Here is a 21,059-nt window from a genome sequence, read left to right on the forward strand (position 1 = left end):
TGTCAACATCCTGAGTTGCAGTTAAGCAATTGTAAAATGAGGGGACATGGGCCGGGCGCAATGCCTCACGCCTGTAATCCCAGCACTTTGGGAGTTCAAGGTGGGTGGATCACGAGGTCAGGAAATCGAGACTGACCTGGCCAACAGGATGAAACCCCGTCTCTACTAAAATACAAAAAAAATTAGCCGGGCGTGGTGGCGCATTCCTGTAGTCCCAGCTACTCGGGAGGCTAAGGCAGGGGAATAGCTTAAACCTGGGAGGTGGAGGTTGCAGTGAGCCGAGATTGTGCCACTGCACTCTAGCCTAGAGAAAGAGCAAGACTCCATCTCCAAAAAGAAAAAGATAAAAAAGGAAGGTGGACTATTACATTTTTTGTCACTTTAGTTTTTTTTTCATCACTTTAATGGACATAGTTTTTTTATTCAGCCTGGATTATAGGGCAAGTCAAGTTGATCGAATTGTTGGCATTTAACTGGCTTTTGTGATGATTCCTTGGATATATCTATGAAATCGCCCAGGATCTTAAAATGTCAAAGAGTTTGAACTAGATAATCTTAAAGATTTGTTTAGCCCTTCCTTTGCTCCCCAAATTTCGTACACTTAATTTCTAGTTGCTTAAAGAAAAATACTTTCTTGTGAGATTATAGTTGTGAGGTTATAGATGAGAAATAAAAAAGAAATACTCGTTGCCAGGTGCGGTGGCTGATGCCTGTAAGCCCAGCACTTTGGGAGGCCAAGATGGGTAGATCATTTGAGGTCAGGAGTTCGAGACCAGCCTGACCAATATGGCGAAACCCCATTTCTGCTAAAAATAAGAAAAGTAGCTGGGCGTGATGACACGCACCTGTAGTTGCAGCTACTCGAATTCTGAGGCAGGAGAATCTCTTGAACCTGGGAGCTGGAGGTTGCAGTTAGTCGAGATTGCACCACTGCACTCCAGCAGCCTGGCAACAGAGCGAGACTTTGTCTAAAAAAAAAAAAAAAAAAAAAAAGAAGAAACATTTATCACCTAGAGTTTACATTTCATGGTTCTAATCATTCAGGTTTCACCTTGGGAACTTAGAAGCCTTAGATGCCGTAAAAGATGCAACAACTATCCACCTTCTGCAGCCCTGCCTGCCACTCCCTGCTCTGGTATCTTGTTATTCCCCCTAGATTTGAGGTACCTGAGAAGGTACTTTGAAATCAGGGGTAATAGAAGCAAGGCAGGAATGAAGGAGAAGGTATTTGTCAAAAGAAAATAAAAAAAGAAGACAGGAAGAGGCATTTGGGAAAGAGTGTAGGTTGATTCTCTTCCATTCAACCTACAGCAGTTATCTGTTAGCTCTCGTGACACATTTGTGCCTAGCTAAGCACCACTTGAAAATACCAGCAGTAACAAATACTACTAAATCAAGGCAGAAGAATACTGTGGAAAAGGTTTGAGGAGGAAATCGATTATTGTATGAAGAAATCGCCTATTTCTTCTGTATATTCTACTTTTTCTGTACATGTAAGAAATATATACAGTAGGCCCCGCTTATCCATGGGAGATAGGTTCCAAGACCCCCAGTGGATGCCTGAAACCAAACCCTTTAAATACCATGTTTTTTCTGCTCTGATAACAGATGGCTACTGAGCAACTAACAGGTTGGTAGCATAGATATTGTGGATACACTGGACAAAGGATGAGTCATGTCCTGGGTGGGATGGAGCATGATGGTGTGAGATTATGTCATGCTACTCGGAATGGAGCACTCTTTAAAACTTACGAAATTTTTATTTCTGTACTTTTCCGTTTAATACTTCAGACTGTGATTAACCTCCAGTAACTGAAACCATGGAAATCCAAACCTTAGTTAAGGGGACACTACTCTCATGTGATTACACATTGTAGTTTTGATTTGGGAATAGAAAAAAGTAACCTATTTTTGGGTATTAAGCCCCGGACTTTGATTCTCATTCTCTTACAAGTGAGTTTTCTTCCTTTTAGATTGTGATGAATTATTCTTGCTTTCTATGTTTAGAGTCCTTGTTTTCTAATTATAGTTTGTCACCCAGAATAGGCTAACCTTGATGATTTCCTACATGACACTTTATGAACAGCCTGCCAACTTGTCCATTAGTTTGGTTTCTCCAGTGTCAGATTGTAAAGACAGGTCTGAGTGAAAGAGCTTGTCACTAAGTTACTCGTTTTTATTTTCTTTAAGCAAAAGATGGTAGTTCAGATATTTCAAGTAGTACACATTTATTAATTTATTGTGTATTCTGCTGTAAAGTTTTATGTAGAGTAGCTCTATTTCTGTAGCATATGTAATGGGAAATAGCATATTGTCTTTTATTGACATAATCAAAAAATTATTTCTAAGGTAATTGTGTTGCCACTTGATTATCTTTGTCATTTTTAAGTTTCAAAGGAATGCATTATTTGATACTTCAGGCTCTGTTTTTTGAGGTGTGTATTTGAATTTTAGCAGCGATATGTAAGACATGCTTTCAAGGATTAAAAAGATTGGTTAGTTCCAGGTAGGATGTGTTTGAAAGAAATTTCTTCAGCTATCTTTGTATCCATTTCTTGTAGATCATAAGATAATAAACATAAATGAAGTTAATTTCAATTATGACTTTTTCCACTTTCATTTGTATATTATTTTCAGCATCAACCATTAATGCTTAAGATTACTTTATGTGTTTGTTTCTATCTTGAACACTGCCCACTTTGTTTCCAGATGTGTTAAGGCCACTATTCAGTGGCCAGATGGAAAATGAATGCTACTGGAAGGCAACAAATGGTATTATTAAAGTAATTATCAACATCCTTACCATGCTTTCAAAGCTATGTTTATTTACTCATAGTGACAATTATAGATTTATTTTCTCTTGTTTCTTGATGGCAGAATATTGAAAGTATCAAAATTCTGCATTTTCACAGTTCTTTTACTCATACGTCTGTAGTAGTATGGTGACATTTACTATGTGGACTTTTGTTATATTTTGTTTTTCTTTCTTGTTTTCCTCTTGTTAAATTTGGTTTTCAATTTTCGTCAAAGTTATTCATGGAAAAAGTTTAAAGCGTCAGATAGTTTTACATAGGTAATCCTTTCCCACATGCTAAATCCTGAAATTACTTTTTGTATGTTTTTGAGTTAATCCTCATATCTCTAAATAATATGTTTAAAGTGCTGTGTCTTGACTTTTGCTGCCTTCATTCTTTTTTATTTTCTTTTTTTGCATTATAATCTAAGGTAGACATCCAGTAATTTTCACCCTTATTCTTTTCGTGTGTGTGTGTGTGCGTGCACGTGTGCATGCACATGGGTATGTATGTATGCATGCATAGATAGGCTATAAATTTCCCTATAATTACTGTTTTTGCTGCATGTTATAAGCAGTAATTTTGATGTTTAATGTTTTTATTATCTTTACTCTGAATCTTATGCGTTTTTTTTGATTCATTGGTTTTTTAAAAAAGATAATTTTTAAAATTGGCTTTCTAAAAAATAAAAAATTTTAAATCTTTTTGATTGATTTCTAGCATGTAGTTGTACAATAAGAGGACAAATTATTTATGATAACCTTTTAAAATTTTTGAGGCTCGTTTTATGGCCTTGGATATGATCAACTTCTGTTACTATTTCCTGTGTTTGAAAATTATTCTGCACTTGTTAGTCACAGTTGTCTATTTGCCTGTTAGGAGAAGGATTGTTAATTGTGTTGAGAAGTTAAGTTCTCATTTATGCTTATGGATCTTTATTCTTATTCTGTTAATCACTGTGAAAAGTGTTTAAAAAATTTCTCACAATGGAAAAATTTCTCACTGTGATTATGAGTATGTTTCTCTTTGCAGGTCTGTCGGTTTTTTGTTACATATTTTTTGAGGGTTATTATTTATTGTATATACATGTAGATTGAGTTTTCTTCCTTTTTTGAATTGGACTTTTTATCATGAAGTTACTGTCTTTACCTCTAAGATTCTAAGACAAAAAGCACTTTAAAAAATATTAATGTACTTATATTAACTTTTAACTTTTCAGTATCCTTCGATGTGTATTTTTTGAACAGCGTATAGTTGGATTTTAAAAATACCAGATCTGAGTTTTGTCATTTAACTGAAGCATTTAGATAATTTACATGTAATTACTTCTGTATTTGGATTTATATTTATGAAATCTTATTTTTAACAGTTTTATCTCTTTATGTTTATCTCTTTTTCTTGCCTTCATTTGGATTATCTTTCTCTCACTCCACCTTTACCTATTACTAGTATGAAAACTGTACATATAGTCTTTTTATTTTTTATTTTAATCAACTTTTTTGAGGTATAATTTACATAAACTGTATCCATTTAAAGTATTAGTTTGATTATTGACAAATAAGCAAAAATTCTAGTTACTCTAGATTTTCCAACATATTTATCAAAGTCTAAAGTAAATCAGGACCTTTCTTTCCTCTTTCCCACAGTGATAAATGGAAACTTCGAGTATTCTAACTACCGTGACTCCCCAAATCAACTTTTATATGTATATATTTATATACATATACTTTTTTTTACTAAACGTAAAAAGCGAAGCAGTAACGTCAGATAGGTTTTTTATATATCTTAACTCTAGCTTTTAAAAAACCCACTTGTAGCCGGGCGTGGTGGCTCAAGCTTGTAATCCCAGCACTTTGGGAGGCCGAGATGGGCGGATCACGAGGTCAGGAAATCGAGACCATCCTGGCTAACACAGTGAAACCCTGTCTCTGCTAAAAAATACAAAAAATTAGCTGGGCGCGGTGGTGGGCGCCTGTAGTCCCAGCTACTTGGGAGGCTGAGGCAGGAGAATGGCATAAACCCGGGAGGTGGAGCTTGCAGTGAGCTGAGATCTGGCCACTGCACTCCAGCCTGGGCGACAGAGCAAGACTCCATCTCAAAAAAAAAAAACAAAACAAAACCAAAAAAAACCCCCACTTGTCGTTACTGCTTTGCTTTTTTTACTAAATGTAAAACGTTTAGTGTAGACTTACCCACATTTTTACCACTTTAAAAATTTTCATTACCTTTTGTGTCTCAGACCTTCTGCTGGGATCCTGTCATTTAGTGGCGTGTACTTGATATGCACTTGTGCACATGCTCTCTTGCCCTCTCTCCCTGAAAGTGTCTTTATTTTGTAAACATTCTTTATTTTGTAAACATTCCTAAAACATTCTTAAAATTAATCTCTTCCTCTGGCTACTTTTTAAAAATCAACTTTATTGAGTTCTAATTTACATACAGTAAGTTTCACTTAAGTTCAGTGAGTTTTGACAGATTTATCCACCTATGTGACTACTACCCATTGAGACAGAATTATTTCTTGTCATTCCAGAAAGTCTCCTTGGGCCCCTTGAAGTCTTTTTCTCTCCTGTGCAGGTGACTGCTGATCTACTGTCTGTCATTGTGTCTAGTCTTGACTGTTTTAGAACTTCTTATAAATGGAATCATACAGCGTTTCCTTTTTAGGGTCAGGCTTCTTTTGCTGAGCGTGTGTTTTTGAGGTTTATCCATGTTACTGCACGTGACAGTGGTTCTTTCTTTAATTGCTTGGCAGTATTTTATTGTGGAAATATACCACAATTTCTTTGTGGATGAGTGTTGGAATGTCTGAAGTTTTAGACTTCATTGGACTTTAATATGAGTAAAGTTGATAACATTTTGTGCACAAAATTTTTTGGGGTGGCTGGGTGTGGTGGCTCACGACTGTAATCCCAGTACTTTGGGAGGCTGAAGCGGATGGATCACCTGAGGTCAGGAGTTCAAGACCATTCTCGCCAACATGGTGAAACCCCGTCTCTACTGAAAAACCAAAAATTAGCTGGGCATGGTGGCAGGCACCTGTAATCCCAGCTACTTGGGAGACTGAGGCAGGAGAATTGCTTGAACCCGGGAGCTGGAGGTTGCAGTGAGCTGAGATCGTGCCACTGCACTCCAGCCTGGGCAACAAGAGCGAAACTCTGTCTCAAAAACAAACAAACAAACAAAAATCTTTTTGGGGAGATATGCTTTCATTTCTCTTGGGTAAATACCTATCAGTGAAATTGATAGGTGGTATGTATGGTAAGTGTATGTTTTTATTTTATTTATAAGTATATGTGGCTTTTAACATACACTGTTTTTGCTTTAACGCTACAGTTTCCTAGTAATGTTGACTAAGTGTGGATTTTCTTTTTTAAAATCCTGTTTGGGATTTATTGCATTTGGATTCTGGGAGTTGTTTTCTCATAAGATTTGGAAAAACTGCATTCTGTACTTCAGGTACTGCATTTTGTTTTCGCCCTCTCTCTTTTGCAATTCGAATTGAATGTAGACCTTTTTACTCCCTTCCGTGTCTTTTAACCTCTTTTTTCTGTTTTCCTTTTCTTTGCCTCTCTATGCTGCCCTCAGGTTATTTCATTAGAACTATCTGCCAGTTTACTAATTCTCTTTTTGGCTTTGTCTCATCTGTCATTAGAAATGTCTACTAGGGGCCGAGCGCGGTGGCTCAGGCCTATAATCCCGGCACTTTGGGAGGCCGAGGCGGGTGGATCAGAAAGTCAGGAAATTGAGACCACGAGGTCAGGAGATCGAGACTATGGCCAATATGATGAAACTCCATCTCTACTAAAAATACAAAAAGTAGCTGGGTGTGGTGGTGCGTGCCTGTAATCCTAGCTACTCGGGAGGCTAAGGCAGAGAAAATTGCTTGAACCAGGGAGTAGGAGGTTGCGGTGAGCCGAGATTGCGCCACTGCACTCCAGCCTGGAGACAGAGAGAGACTCCTTCTCCAAAAAAAAAAAAAAAAGAAAAAAAAAAAAAGCTTACAAAATGCGTTTAATAAGTCTTAATTCTTGTTTTCTATATTTTCTTTCTTTGAACATACTAAATATGGTCATTTCTTAGTCTGAGATTCTTGTAGATCTTTTTCAATATCTGATGTTTCTTTTGGTTCTTTTTCCTTCTACCTTGCTGAATTGTATGTTTAGGATTCTTTCCTTCTTTTTAATTTTGTATGTGGAAACTCCAGAAGCTGTTGCTTTTGAGAGTCACCATTATAGATTGAATCCTCAAGGGCTTTTGGACCACCAAGGTGATGTGAATTCAGGCTACAAATCCATGTGATTTGATGACTGGCTTTTAATACCAGTTTGTGAGTAGTGATACTTTTCACTGTGTTAGAGCTATGGTTTAAAATTTAAGACAGTTAGCTTTTCTTTTTATGTTTTTTTTGTTTTTTTTTTTTTTCCCCCCTTTTGTGGTGGGAGTATTTCTAGGATCTATATATTGAAGATGTAGTTTTGGAGTTTAATCTTTTTGAGAGGAAAATTACCTTATGCCAGTTCAGGGTTTTTCTCCTGTCCTTCATCGTCTTTGAGATGGGAAAATCCGTACCCAAGGTCACCTGGTTTATCACATGTTTTCAAAGTGAAAACTAGCTTCAGTCTTCAGCTTATCACATAGGGATCCCTTCTTCATTCGAAACTTTGCCTTTATCCTTGCTTTCTTATCCACTTATGACATACTTAAAATATTTTAATATATGTAACAATTGTAAATGGTTCTGTGGGATGGATACTTATCCTACCATGTTTCCTACAAAATGTGTTTTTTAATGCAAACTTACCACCCCTTTAGCCCTTTTAATGCAGAACTACCCATTCCCTCCTTAGTGCTTCCACTGTCTTCTTGGCTTAGCTGTAGTACAGGGGGTCCTGTGAATCATCTTTGAATCCTTGCTTTGTATACAGTGGACATTCAAGGAATAAATCACAATGAAAGATTCATTTTGACTCCATGATGTATATAAGGAAATTAACCCAAAATAAAAGATCAATTGCAAATCCAGAAAAATAATTTTCAAAAAATGGGTTAGCTGGAGGATTTGTGTATGTATGTGTATACAAATTTTTTAACATGAAAATTTATACCATAAAATAAGAAGACCCTGTATCCGGGAACAAAAAAGTTACCTAAGAATTGCAGCTGATTAACAGATGTATAGAAAAGTGTTTGCTTCCTAGTAGTCAAAGAATTGCAAATTAAAATAGCAGCAAGATAGTATTTCTTATCTACCATGTTAGAAAATGTTTTTTTAAAAACTATAGTGTCGAATGTTGGCAAAGAAGACAGCAGTTGAAAGAGATACTCTTATGTATAGTTACCGGGAATATACATTAATATAAGTGTTTTTGAAGAGTTTAGTGTTCTGGTCAGTTTGCATTATTAAAATTGATTATAATATCTGATTCTGCACTTCTATTTCAGTGCTTAGGAAATCATTATAAATAAAGCAAAAACTCTTTGCAAAAAGATTTTTATTGCAGTTTTGTATAATAGCCAAATTTTGGAAATGACTTAAATATACACCTTATTTATCTGTTTAAATCATCCAAAAAATAATGATCTGGCCCAAAGTGTTGGCTGCTGTCATTCAGAAACCCTGCACTAGGATCTTATCTTTCAAAAATAACTCATGTCATGGCATCCTTCCCTGTCATGGCTTCCAATCTCATTCAGAGTAAAAACCCAAATTCTTATAGTCTGTAAGGCTCTCCCGCGCTTGGCATTCATCGTGGCATTCATTGTGTCTGTTCTTTCCCAGCCACCCTATCCTTGCTGTTCTTTGAACACCTCAGGCATTCTTCCACTCTGGGAGCTATGTGCTGTAGTCCTCTCTGCCTCTCTGTAGTCTATGTGCCCCTTGTGTGGTGCCCTTACCTTCTTAAAGTCTTTGCTTCTATTTCATCTGCTCGTGAGACTCCCTAACCAATGACATTTAGAGTTGCCACTTACCTCTGCTCTCTTGGTACTCCCAATCCACATTACGTCCTGCCTGTCCTGCCCTCCTTTTTTTTTGAGACAGAATCTCACTTTGTCACTCAGGCTGGAGTGCAGTGACATGATCTCGGCTCACTGCAACCTCCACCTCCTGGGTTCAAGCGATTCTCATGCCTCAGCCTTCTGAGTAGCTGGGATTACAGGTGTCCACCACCATGCCCGGCTAATTTTTGTGTTTTTAGTAGAGACGGAATTTTACCATGTTGGCCAGGCTGCTCTTGAACTCCCGATCTCAGGTGATCCGCCTGCCTCAGCCTCCCAAAGTGCTAGGCTTACAGGTGTGAGCCATCGGGCCCGGCCTTGCCCTCCCTCCTCCTTTTTTTTTTTTTTCTGTAGCGCTTTACCCTTCTAACATTCTATATATAAATATATATATTGTATTTATTACTTGTTGTATTGACAGTCCTCTCTTCTACCTCTATAAAGATGTAAGCTACAAAAGGGAAGAGTTGTTTTTTAAGTGTCTTAAGTGCTTGAAACAAGGCTTGGCACAAAATAGACACTTCATGAATATTGCACAAAACAGACACTGTAATGTTATTGAATTAATGAATAACAAGTTAGTTGTTGTCTCTAATAGGATTTTGGAGTCTTTATGTTTTTCAACTTAGAATTCTAAGATTTCCCACATTTCTGTGACATGTAGGCATTATTTTTATAATAGAAAAAGTAAAGTAGGTGTTATGAATTTGTTATGGTTAAAAATTTTGTCTTTTTAGTGAAATGAAAACAAACCCTGTTTTATCTATCTTTAAAATTTTCAAAAATGTCTGAAACAATATACAACATGAATGTATTAGTTTTGTTAATATGTTTTAATATTTATAGTTAAAAGATTAAACATATTTTTTATTTTCAAAGGACTATGATTTAATCTCCAAAGAACCAAAGCCTTTTGTATTTGAGGGAAAAGTACGTGGTCCTATTGTTGTTCCTACGGCAGGTGAGGAAACATCTGGGAATTCTGGCAATTTAAGAAAAGTTGTAATGAAGGAGAACATATCTTCTAAAGAAGATGAAGGTGAAAAGAAGTCTACCTTTATGGATCTAGCAAAAGAAGATACTAAAGATAATGATAGAACATTACAACAGCAGCCAGGTGATCAAAATAGAACTATTTCATCAGTCCATGGTTTAAACAATGATATTGTAAAGGCCTTGGACCGAATTACATTGCAGAATATTCCTTCTCAAACAGCCCCAGGTTTTACTGCAGAAGTGAAGAAGGACTGCAGTCTTCCTCTTACTGTCCTTACATGTGCTAAAGCGTGTCCACACATGGCTACTTGTGGAAATGTTCTGTTTGAGGGAAGAACAGTTCAGCTAGGGAAGCTTTGCTGCACTGGAGTTGAAACTGAAGATGATGAAGATACGGAGTCAAATTCATCAGTCGAACAAGCATCGGTTGAAGTACCTGATGGACCAACACTCCATGACCCAGACCTCTATATTGAGATTGTGAAAAATACAAAATCTGTCCCGGAATATTCAGAGGTGGCTTATCCCGATTATTTTGGTCACGTTCCACCTCCATTCAAAGAGCCTATTTTAGAAAGGCCTTACGGTGTACAGAGGTGAGTTGCATATTTTCCCCTCTTCTATGTAAGGCTATTGTCAAGATATGAGGTAGTCTTAAAAAAATTACTTCGGGCATTTAGGAAGATAATTACTGTGAGCTATAAGTTCTTGTATTTTTAAATTGTGCTTTGGAAATTTTGCATTGTTTTGAAATTGTCCTTGTTGGTTTACTTTATTTCTTGAGCTTATTACTTATTCAGATGAAGCCAGAATGATAAACCTGACCATTGGATAGTTTAGAAATTTTCTGTTAATACTGAATCTCAAATATAATAACAGATTATATAATAATCTTTGAATAAATATTACCTTAGCAATATTTGTTAACTTAGTGATTTTTCATTTGAACTTGATTTAAGTATATGATTTAAAAATAGGCTATAAATCACAATAGGGTAACTACAATCAACAGTAATTTATTGTGCATTTAAAAAATAAAAGAGTATAATTGGAAGAAAGGATAAATGCTTGAAGTGAGGGATACCCCTTTTACCCTGATGTGATTATTATGCATTGTATGCCTGTATCAAAATATCTCATTCACCCCATAAATATATATATATGTACCTACTATGTACTAACAAAAATTAAAAATTGAAAAAATAAAAATAGACTATAAATGAAGCAATATAGACAGTATTATTTTGTTGTAAAGTTTGAAATTTTAATTGGAAATATATAAGATAAAAATACGGGATTCATAAAAGCAGTAACTAAGGTTATTAAATATTACCGAGTAAGGTTAGATATTACAAATAATATTAAATATTGCCAACGAGTGAATATTCGTCTATAAAAATACCTTTTTTGTTGCATCAGGACTGGTTTTGGTGATTATGGTGAAGATTTTGTGATAATGGCTTATATCAGTATCTGAAAAAAAATAGTATACCCTTGTAACAAGCATAGTATGTAATGAACAAGGAAGAACTTGCTGTATTTGATTCTCTTTAGACTATAAGTTCCTTTGAGAAAATAACTGTATCTTATTTTTTTTTTTTTACCTGTAGCATCTTATATAATTCATTATTTTTACTTGGCAACTTAGTGTATGTTTAGTGCCACTGGTTGGCCCCTTGATTCACAGGTGTGTCATCCCACACATCATAGCATCAAGAATGGGGGACTTACTTCCCTGGGAAATATGTATGGGAGTGGGTCTGTGCCAGGGCATCTACCATGTTACAGTTGGCACCATCCAGAGGCAGCTGGCCTCGTGGAGTGCTCCAGTGGCCTTCAAAAGGCCCATGCAAGCTCTAACTCAGGAAATCCTCTGCATGGTTGGGTTGCCATCTTGCAGCATGCAGTACATACACTAAATTAGAAATGTTTGCATAGTTCCGTAGAAAGCATACACAAGCCTGGGAACCAGGAGGTGGGAACAGAAGTGGCCCTATTTAGTGTAGCATCCAGTATCCACCCAGGGACTTTTTGTTTTCTGTCCCTCCACCTCTGGGCTCTGCAGGATTAGAAGTCCTTGCTCCCAAAGTGGGCTCAGTCTTACCACAGGGTACAGTGTAACAAGATTTGGTTGCCAGTGGGGTACTCTGGACTCCTTGTGTCTAAGACCAGCAGGTGAGGGGAAAAACATACCATCTTGACACAAGTGATTGACCCAGATCAGCTAACGGAGATAGGGTTGTGTTTACACAGTGGCGATGGGTTGACTATGTGTGGAACACAGGCAATCCAGTGATTAGCCTGTTGCCTACTCCCTTCCTCAATTTTAACTGTGAATGGACACGTTACAGCCACCTTGGAATGAGAATGATTCCCAGGGGGCCACACTGCTTAGGAATGAGAGTTTGGATTGCTTAATCAGATAAGTTATTAAGACCTGCAGAGGTGATAGCTGAGGGTGAGAGGGATTTAAAGAAATCCTGGGGCCTGGGTGCGGTGGCTGACCCCTCTAATCCCAGCACTTTGGGAGGCCAAGGTGGGTAGATCACTTGAGGTCAGGAGTTTGAGACCAGTCTGGCCAATATGGTGAAACCCTGCCTCTACTAAAAACACATAAATTAGCCGGGTGTGGTGGCACACACCTGTAGTCCAAACTATTCAGGAGGCTGAGGGAGGAGCATTGCTTGAACCCAAGAGGCAGAGGCTGCAGTGAGCCGTGATCGTGCCACTGTACTCCAGCCTGGGTGACAGAGCAAGACTCTGTCTCAATAAATAAAATAAGTAAGTAAGTAAGTAAGTAAGTAAATCAATCGTGAGGGATAGAGATGAAGGGTTGTAACCCTGAGAACAATTACAGTGATTGAGGATGAACTCTGTCTCACTGGTTCTCTTCCAAGTTTCCCCTTTGGAGAGGCCCACAGGAGCATATCTCATCATGCCTTGGTATCTGCTTTTTGAAGAATCTGAAGGACACACCTGGAGTGGGTCAGAGTCAGGCAGCAACTTGGTATTTCTTCTTTTCAGCATCATCTCTTAGGCTCTTTATCTCTCCAAAGTTGAAGATGTCATTTTGACTACAGAAGGCACTTCCTGAATTTTAAGTGCTCTTTAAGCCCTGAAAGCAAATTTTGTTATTAAATTGCCTCAAACTGAAAGTATTTTCTCTTACTAGCCTATAATATTTGAGGTAAGGTTAGAAGGAAGAAGGATTTTAGAAAAGAGGCACAATTTCGTATAAGCCTCTGATTCTCAGCCTGAATGTTAACTACCAACGAACCCTCTTATTTCCTCTCCTGAACTTTATGTTGTGAAAGCTTTCATCGGTCAAGACACTTATTTATATATTTTATCTGTTTATGTTAGCAAGGGACATATATCCCTGCCAAGCAGTGCTTCTGAGCAACATTCGATAACCAGTGCTAAACTCTGTTTGCTTGATTGTATATATCAATATGTAAAGAAACTTAATGTTTTAATTAAGTGTAGATGTATTGCAGGTAAATGCATGATGGCTTTGACTAGCTGTCATATCTCTGAATGTCTGTATGCAGATTGAGGACTACCACCCTCAGCTCTGGTGACCTCTGTCCTCTTTGAGCCACTATTTCTTTTCTTTTTTTTTTTTTTTTTTGAGACGGAGTCTCGCTCTGTGGCCCAGGGTGGAGTGCAGTGGCCGGATCTCAGCTCACTGCAAGCTCCGCCTCCCGGGTTTACGCCATTCTCCTGCCTCAGCCTCCCAAGCAGCTGGGACTACAGGCGCCCGCCACCTCGCCCGGCTAGTTTTTTTTGTATTTTTTAGTAGAGACGGGGTTTCACCGTGTTAGCCAGGATGGTCTTGATCTCCTGACCTCGTCATCCACCCGTCTTGGCCTCCCAAAATGCTGGGATTACAGGCTTGAGCCACCGCACCCGGCCGAGCCACTATTCTGATACTGGGTTTTGTCCTTGCCAGGCTTGCTTGACCTTTCAGGTAATATTGTTCTATCCATGGTTCCAAGCTTCACTTCCTCTCTCTCCCTGACCGAGCCTATCCTGATGATGGAGGAATTTATACATATTGGGAGTTACTGTGACTCTTCTCCAACCTTCTGTGTCTTAATATTTGTGATTAGTTTTCTCACCTTGTTTCTGAAACATGGACCTCAGAATTGTCCAGCAAATGTACAGATTAGAGTCCAGTTTCTTCCACATATTAGGCCATCTGTAGGAGTTTTTCCTGAAGTAACTGACATTCGTACTGCCTGTGTACAGTGTAATATACTACTGAGTCCAAAACAAAGCTTTAAGATACATTTTTGATAGTGTGAGGTAAGTAGCATGATAAGAAATCAAAAGGTGGATGACAGTTGGTACAGGTGCTTTAGACATAGATATGTTGGTGTGCAAGTTAAAGTGCAAAGGAGATGGAGCTCAAGGAAACAAACACAAAAAACCTGGAAATTTAAAACTCTGTTGTTGGCCGGGTGCGGTGGCTCCCGCCTGTAATCCCAGCACTTTGGGAGGCCGAGGCAGGTGGATCACGAGGTCAGGAGATTGAGACCATCCTGGCTAACACAGTAAAACCCTGTCTCTACTAAAAATACAGAAAATTAGCCGGGTGTGGTGGCATGTGCTTGTAGTCCCAGCTACTTGGGCACCTATAGTTCCAGCTACTCACTTGAACCTGGGAGGCGGAGGTTGCAGTGAGCCGAGATCGCGCCACTGCACTCCAGCTTGGGCAACAGAGCAAGACTCTGTCTCAAAACAAACAAACAAACAAAAAACACTAAACAAAATCAACTCCGTTGTTACCTGTATTTGCTCCTAGAAAATTTGCAATGGGAAAAGCAGGACTGGCTCCAAAACGCCTTTGAGAATCAAGTGATCCACGTCTCTCCAGAAGTTTCAAAGATTTCTTTCCCTATGGAGATGTTTTCCCGTTGATTTTCATGACCTTGATGGAGATGTGTTCTGATTTGTTGCTGCAGAAATAAGTCATAAATTCTGAAGCAATCTAAAACCTTTGTCTGCTAGTCTCATCATCATATAATTGTTTGGCGGTGACTCTTACCAAGTTTGACTGCTTTGTATACCCTGTGTTTCAAAGAACACCTTTCATCATATTTGTCCCTCCATTTTCATGCCATATTTGCCAGCATTTCTGTGGGTATTAAGATAGTTGACATGCAGCAGGAGTATAACCATATTTCACTACGAAGTTGTAGTCCTGAGAATGATTGCATTATTGGGGCTGAAGATTTCATATTTCAACAAAGCAATGTGATTCTATTTATGTTACTTAGATGTATAGGACTTCCCCAATAATGTTAATCACCTTAGCCATGACTACTACAAAAAATAAAGTGTTTTTATTTAAAAATGATTACAGATTGTATAATAGACAACATTACTTTGGTATTTGAAAGTTACTGCCTTTCCCCTCCTAATTTTACATATTCTTTGCAAACATAGTCAACCCTTGAACAGTGCAGAGGTTGGGGCACCAGCCGCTGTGCAGTCAAAAATTCAAGTATAACTTTTGATTCCCTCAAAACTTAACTACTAATAGCTTACTATTGACCAGAAGCGTTACCAGTAATGTAAACAGTGCACACTTACTTTCTGTGTTATATGTATTATATACTGTGTTCTTACAATAAAGTAAGTTAAAGAAAATGTTACTAAGAAAATCATAAGGAACAGAAAATATGTTTACTAATCATTAAGTGGAGATGGATCACCACAGAGGTCTTCATCCTTGTCATCTTTCTGTTAAGTAACTGGCTGAGGAGCAGGAAGATGAAGATGGGTAGGTCTTACTATCTCAGCGGGGGCAAAGGGGAAGAAAAATCCACAAATAAGTGGACCTGTGCAGTTCAAACCAGCATTGTTCAGGGGTCAACTGAGTTTTTCAAGTGTTTTTTTGGGAGTTATGGTGAGCAGTGCAGTGTGGATCTTAATAGGTGCATACTCCAAAGCCTTCACTCTCCCTTTTCACCTTTTTACCCATTATTTTTGAATAATGGGTAGGAAACTCTTCAAAATTATTTGTTCCTCCAAGTAACACTAATGTGAGACTGGAAGAATATATGTGTATAGCAGAAATGCTTGGATAATTGGGTTAGACTTGATGAGAGGGGTGAGACCATATGTGTGGTGAGACATCTTGTCAGGGCAGGGCAGGATGCTCTCTGAAAAGCAAGTTTTAGATTTAACTCTCCCACTCTGTGTGTGTGTGTGTGTGTGTGTGTGTGTATATGTGTGTGTGCGCAAATAACTTTATTTCTCTAGATACCAATTTTCTTAACTTTTTAAAAGCAAAGATTAGATCAGTGTTTGTCAGATTTGGATTGATGCTCATTAGTAACCAATATTAACGCAACAGTGTGTCACATGTAGTACAGCTATGTATTGTTTCATAATTCTTTTGATTCACCCCTCTGTTTCTCTTTTGTAGGCTTGTGATCTTTAAAATGTGTTTCTTGTTGGTCATAGTAAAAAAAGTTTGGTGGTCATTCGCCTAGGTTAGGGTTGGCGTACTGTGGTCCGTGTGCCAAATCCATCCCAAATCTACCAGATCTGCCTGGTTATGTGCAGCCCATGAGCTAAAAGTGGTTTTCACATGTTTAAATGGTTAAAACAATTGAGAGGAAAATAAAGCTTTGTGGCACATGAAAATGATATGAAATTCATATTTGTGTCCACAAATAACATTTTGTTGGAATGCAGCCATGCCTTGTTTTTTAATGCATTATCTATGACTGTTTTTGTGCTACCATTGCAGAGTTGAATGGCTGTGACAGAGACCATGTGGCCTGCAAAGCCTATCTGGCTCTTTGTAGGAGAAGTTTGCTGACCCCTGTAGCCACTCTGAAGGCTTTATGGTTCTATATTTGTGATAAAATGTCAAATATAGTTTAGGTCAAAGGTATTTCCAAAGTACTCAGAAATGCTTATTTTAAAAAATACGTTGAGGATGGTAATTCTTGTTTGCTTATTTGCCTAGTCTTCTGCATCTTATTTTTGAGCAAATGATGATATTTTGTGAATTATTTGCCAACTTATCACAGTCCCTTCCTGAATGCATTGTAAATGAATGATGTCAAAATTAATGAAGAATTACTGTTTTATCACTTTCAGAAAAAGGAAGCATTAGACTCCTTTAAATTATTTCAGTGAAAATATCCTGATTGTTATTTTGAATTTCTACTGTACAGTTTTCTTATGGCAATCACTGTTTTAAAGAAAGTTCAGTATAAAATGAATAAAACTTGATTAAAAATCTCTTTACCTCCAAATGGAAGAGAAACAGTCCATTATAAGTAAGATTCATATCTCAATGTACGTAGCACACTAACATTTAAAAAATTGTATTGTAAACACATACTGATGATTACTTAAGCCTATATTTTTGGTTTAAGTTGGATTTAAAATTAAATTCATCTCTTATTTTAAAGTATGCTTAGCATTTTTTCCTGCTTTTATAGTCCGTAACATTAGAGAGTAAGAAGAAATCACTTTTTGTCCCATCCTGCAGAGATAACCATTATTAACATTTTGATTTCTTTTCTTTCCATTGTTTTTTCATATATCATAGAGACAAGGTCTTGCTCTGTCGCCCAGGCTGGAGTGCAGTAGCACGATCTTGGCTCACTGCAACCTTTGCCTCCCAGTTCAAGTGATTCTCTTGCCTCAGCCTCCTGAGTAGCTGGGATTACAGGCGCGTGCCATCACGTCCAGCTAATTTTTTGTATTTTTAGTAGAGATGGGGTTTCACTGTGTTAGTCAGGATGGTCTCGATCTCCCACTCTTGTGATCCACCCACTTCGGCCTCCCAAAGTGCTGGGATTACAGGTGTGAGCCACTGTGCCCAGCAAAAAAAACAAAAACAAAAAAAACCAAAACTGTATTTAAAAAAAAGTTTTATTATAAATTTATTATAATTTTATATAATATGTATTGCCTGTTTTAAAAAACATTCAAGGTATTAAAAATTTACAGTTATGAAAATAAAATGAAAAATAAGGGAAAAGAAACAGTGACAACCACAAAAGCATGATTAACTTCACTCCAAATGAGAGAAATGTAAATTAAGATGTACTGAGATATCATTTTCCACATATCAAATTGGCTAAAATCTAATTGAACATCACATTCTATTGATGAGGTTATGGAAAAACAGCCTCTCTCGTACATTAAGGGTGGGAATGTCAGTTGAGAATACCACTGGTAGAGGACAATCTGACAGATTGTATCAAGATTAACGTGCATGTTTCCGTTGACATGTCAGTCCCACATCTGGGAATTTGTGAGATCTGTTTATCTCAAATCTCACATGTCTGTGTGCACACATAGTTTGTGTATGTGTGAAGTGGCATCCAAAGTTTTTCATTGCAGAATTGGTTTGAGATTGGATACAACTCAAGTGCCTATCTGTCAGGGACTAGTTAAATAAATTATGGTATAACATTTTTATGAATAATGTGCACTGGTTGGAAAAAAAAGCTGCCTGTACCCTGATAGAGCTGTAAAGTGTATTATGAAATGAATTAAACAAGGTGCTTGTTTTATGACACTTTAGATTTTGTATCAGAGAGAGGGAAAAGCAATCTACATTTATGTTTTCATCAAGTAAAATCTGGAAGTAAAGTAGTTCCCTGATTATGTGGATGGAAGATACGGGTTGTGTTAATAAGTGAGACTTGTCATTTTATGCTTTTATGTCATACTTGATTTTGTGTAATGTGCCAGCATATTACCTTTTCAGAAATTTTAAATTAAAAAGTAGATAAAGAATTGTGGCAAAGGCAAAATAAGGAAAACAAAACCGTGGATTTCTTATATGAAGTTCAGAATGGCTTGGAAAACACAGGTACTTCTGGAATTGAGGCAATAGTGGAAGAAGTATTGATAGGAGCAAAAGCAGCAGATAGCTTTTATTAGAGGCATTTTGTGGGCCAGACACACAATTCAGTAACAAACATTTTATATGCAGTGTATATATGCATATAAAGTGTGCCATTTAATACTATAACAGCTCTATGAGGAAGGTGCTCTTATTTCTCTTATTTTACAAAAGAGTAGGTTGAAGCTCAAGGTTGTTGAGTTATGCTGCTGGTAAATGGCAGAGCCAAGAGCCAAACCCTGGTCTATATCATGAGCCTATCCTGTTGATCATATATATGTACTGATCACATATATATGTTATACTCTCTGTAAAGAAGATGCTCTTGAATCTTCTTTCTAGCAGATACAGATAATAATATGGAACCTCAGAGCGTACTGTTATGTGATGAACATTTCCCATAATGTTCTTACAATAAATATGGCAATGAGATTTACTAACTTATTTCTTGTAGTGTTGCTCTGTGGTTGAAAACCTAACAAAGTACAATTTTGCTGGTGACCACCTGTCACATATTTTTTTCCAGTATGGACTGAATAGGCTGTATATTTTCCAGACAGTCCTGCATACATTATTACTTTCCGTGCCAAGTCTTTGGTAAGTGTTGAATGGCAGTAAGTTTGAGGTGATAGTCCCTGAGAGTACCTGGAATATTTGTTGTTTTGACTGGAAAGCCATGTATTTCAATAGGAGGCTGGGGTAAGGGAAGAAAGAGTTGCCATTCTTTTATAAAAGTTGATCTGCTTAACAGAAATACATGTCTGAAAAGCTGTTTCCTCTCCTTTTTTTTTTTTTTTTTTTGAGATGGAGTCTCTGTCTTCCAGGCTGGAGTGCAGTGGTGCAGTCTCAGCTCGCTGCAACCTCTGCGTTCCAGGTTCAAGCAATTCTCCTGCCTCAGCCTCCTGAGTAGCTGGGATTAGAGGTACCCGCCACCACACCCAGCTAATTTTTGTATTTTCAGTAGAGATGGGGTTTCACCACGTTGGCCAGGCTGGTCTCAAACTCCTGACCTCGTGATCCTCCCGCCCTGGCCTCCCAGAGTGCTGAGATTACAGGCGTGAGCCACCATGCCCCGCCTTTCCTCTTTATTAAAGAGGGCTTAGGGCAGGGCAAAGATTTCCCTCAAGTATTTTAGATCTAGTCTAATATAAATGGGCAATTATATCCCCCAAAATACAGTGTTAGAGGTTTACAAACAGGTATATAGGCCATTTTCAACTTGCACATGATTGGGCTTAACTTGCAGAGCGGCTTTTTTTTTTTTTTTTTACCCATTGCCAGCTTTTAAAATTTGGGAGATTTCCACATCTCCCAAACAAGTCCAAGTTTCTGGTGTTTCTTGAAGGTTGTCAACAACCTTCACCTCTGTTTCCTGCCTAGCAGCAGTCAGCTTGTTTTTAGACCGTGGCTGTGGTCCTTGGTGTTCTACGGTTCCTGCCCGTCAGCCTCACTCATTTCTCGTACCTGCTGGCCCCTGTAGGACCCAAGCTCTTTGACTCTGTTTTGCGTTATGGAACATCACTGTGGAACTGAGCTGTTAAAACTAGCCTTCTGATAACATTTTGCTAAAAAATCAAAAACCAAACCTTTGTGAATTAATTTTTACATATTTGTGGCATATATCAACCTTATTTATTAATTAAATAAATTATTCTGACGAATAGATATATTTAGTCATTCACCCATACTTGACCACTTAAATTTTCATGTGATATATTTGAGTATGTGAAAGTGCCATATCCTTCACTGTTGACCGTCTGGTTAATGTAAATTCTGAATTTATTTATGTGTTACTGTAATTGAGAGCTTTTAAAAAAGCTTGTTTCTTTATAATTGGCATTTTAAAGTTATGACATTAAACTTACATCAAGAATGCGCAGCTTAATTTTTTGATACTACATCTTTTTTTCCTGATAGACTACTGTGTCAGTAGTGAGTTATTTTTTATAGAATAAAATTAAAAGTGAATTATTCTTAACTGTTTAGTAGATTAAGATTAGTTTTAGCACTTTAACTTTTTGTTTGTTTGTTTGTTTGTTTGTTTTTAAGACGGAGTCTTGCTCTGTCACCAGGCTGGAGTGCAGTGGCTCCATCTCGGCTCACTGCAACCTTCATCTCCCGGGTTCAAACGATTCTCCTGCCTCAGCCTCCTGAGCAGCTGGGACTACAGGCATATGCCACCACACCCAGCTAATTTTTGTATTTTTAGTAGAGACGGGATTTCATCATGTTGGCCAGGATGGTCTCGATCTTTTGTCCTTGTGATCCGCCCGTCTCGGCCTCCCAATAGTGCTGGGATTACAGGCGTGAGCCACTGTGCCCGGCTGCATTGTACTTATTTTTTTAATATCCCTTTTTTTATATGTTTAACTATCATACCTTTT

The 21,059-nt window shown here is 37.7% G+C and overlaps 1 protein-coding gene across 5 annotated transcripts in view; it reads left to right on the forward strand.

Moving 5' to 3' along the window:
* The window catches only part of AGTPBP1 (ATP/GTP binding carboxypeptidase 1), a 199,268-nt gene that overhangs the window by 93,095 nt on the left and 85,114 nt on the right, over nt 1-21,059 (forward strand). For 4 of the 5 annotated variants that reach the window (XM_007969631.3, XM_073021463.1, XM_007969636.3 and 1 more), the window contains one exon: nt 9,675-10,387. In XM_007969631.3, coding sequence (XP_007967822.2) covers nt 9,675-10,387 — 713 coding nt within the window. The remainder of the gene's footprint in view (nt 1-9,674; nt 10,388-21,059) is intronic. The other variant, XM_007969633.3, reaches the window with a different exon arrangement.

Source organism: Chlorocebus sabaeus, chromosome 12, assembly GCF_047675955.1.
Source record: "Chlorocebus sabaeus isolate Y175 chromosome 12, mChlSab1.0.hap1, whole genome shotgun sequence".
NCBI lineage: Eukaryota > Metazoa > Chordata > Mammalia > Primates > Cercopithecidae > Chlorocebus > Chlorocebus sabaeus.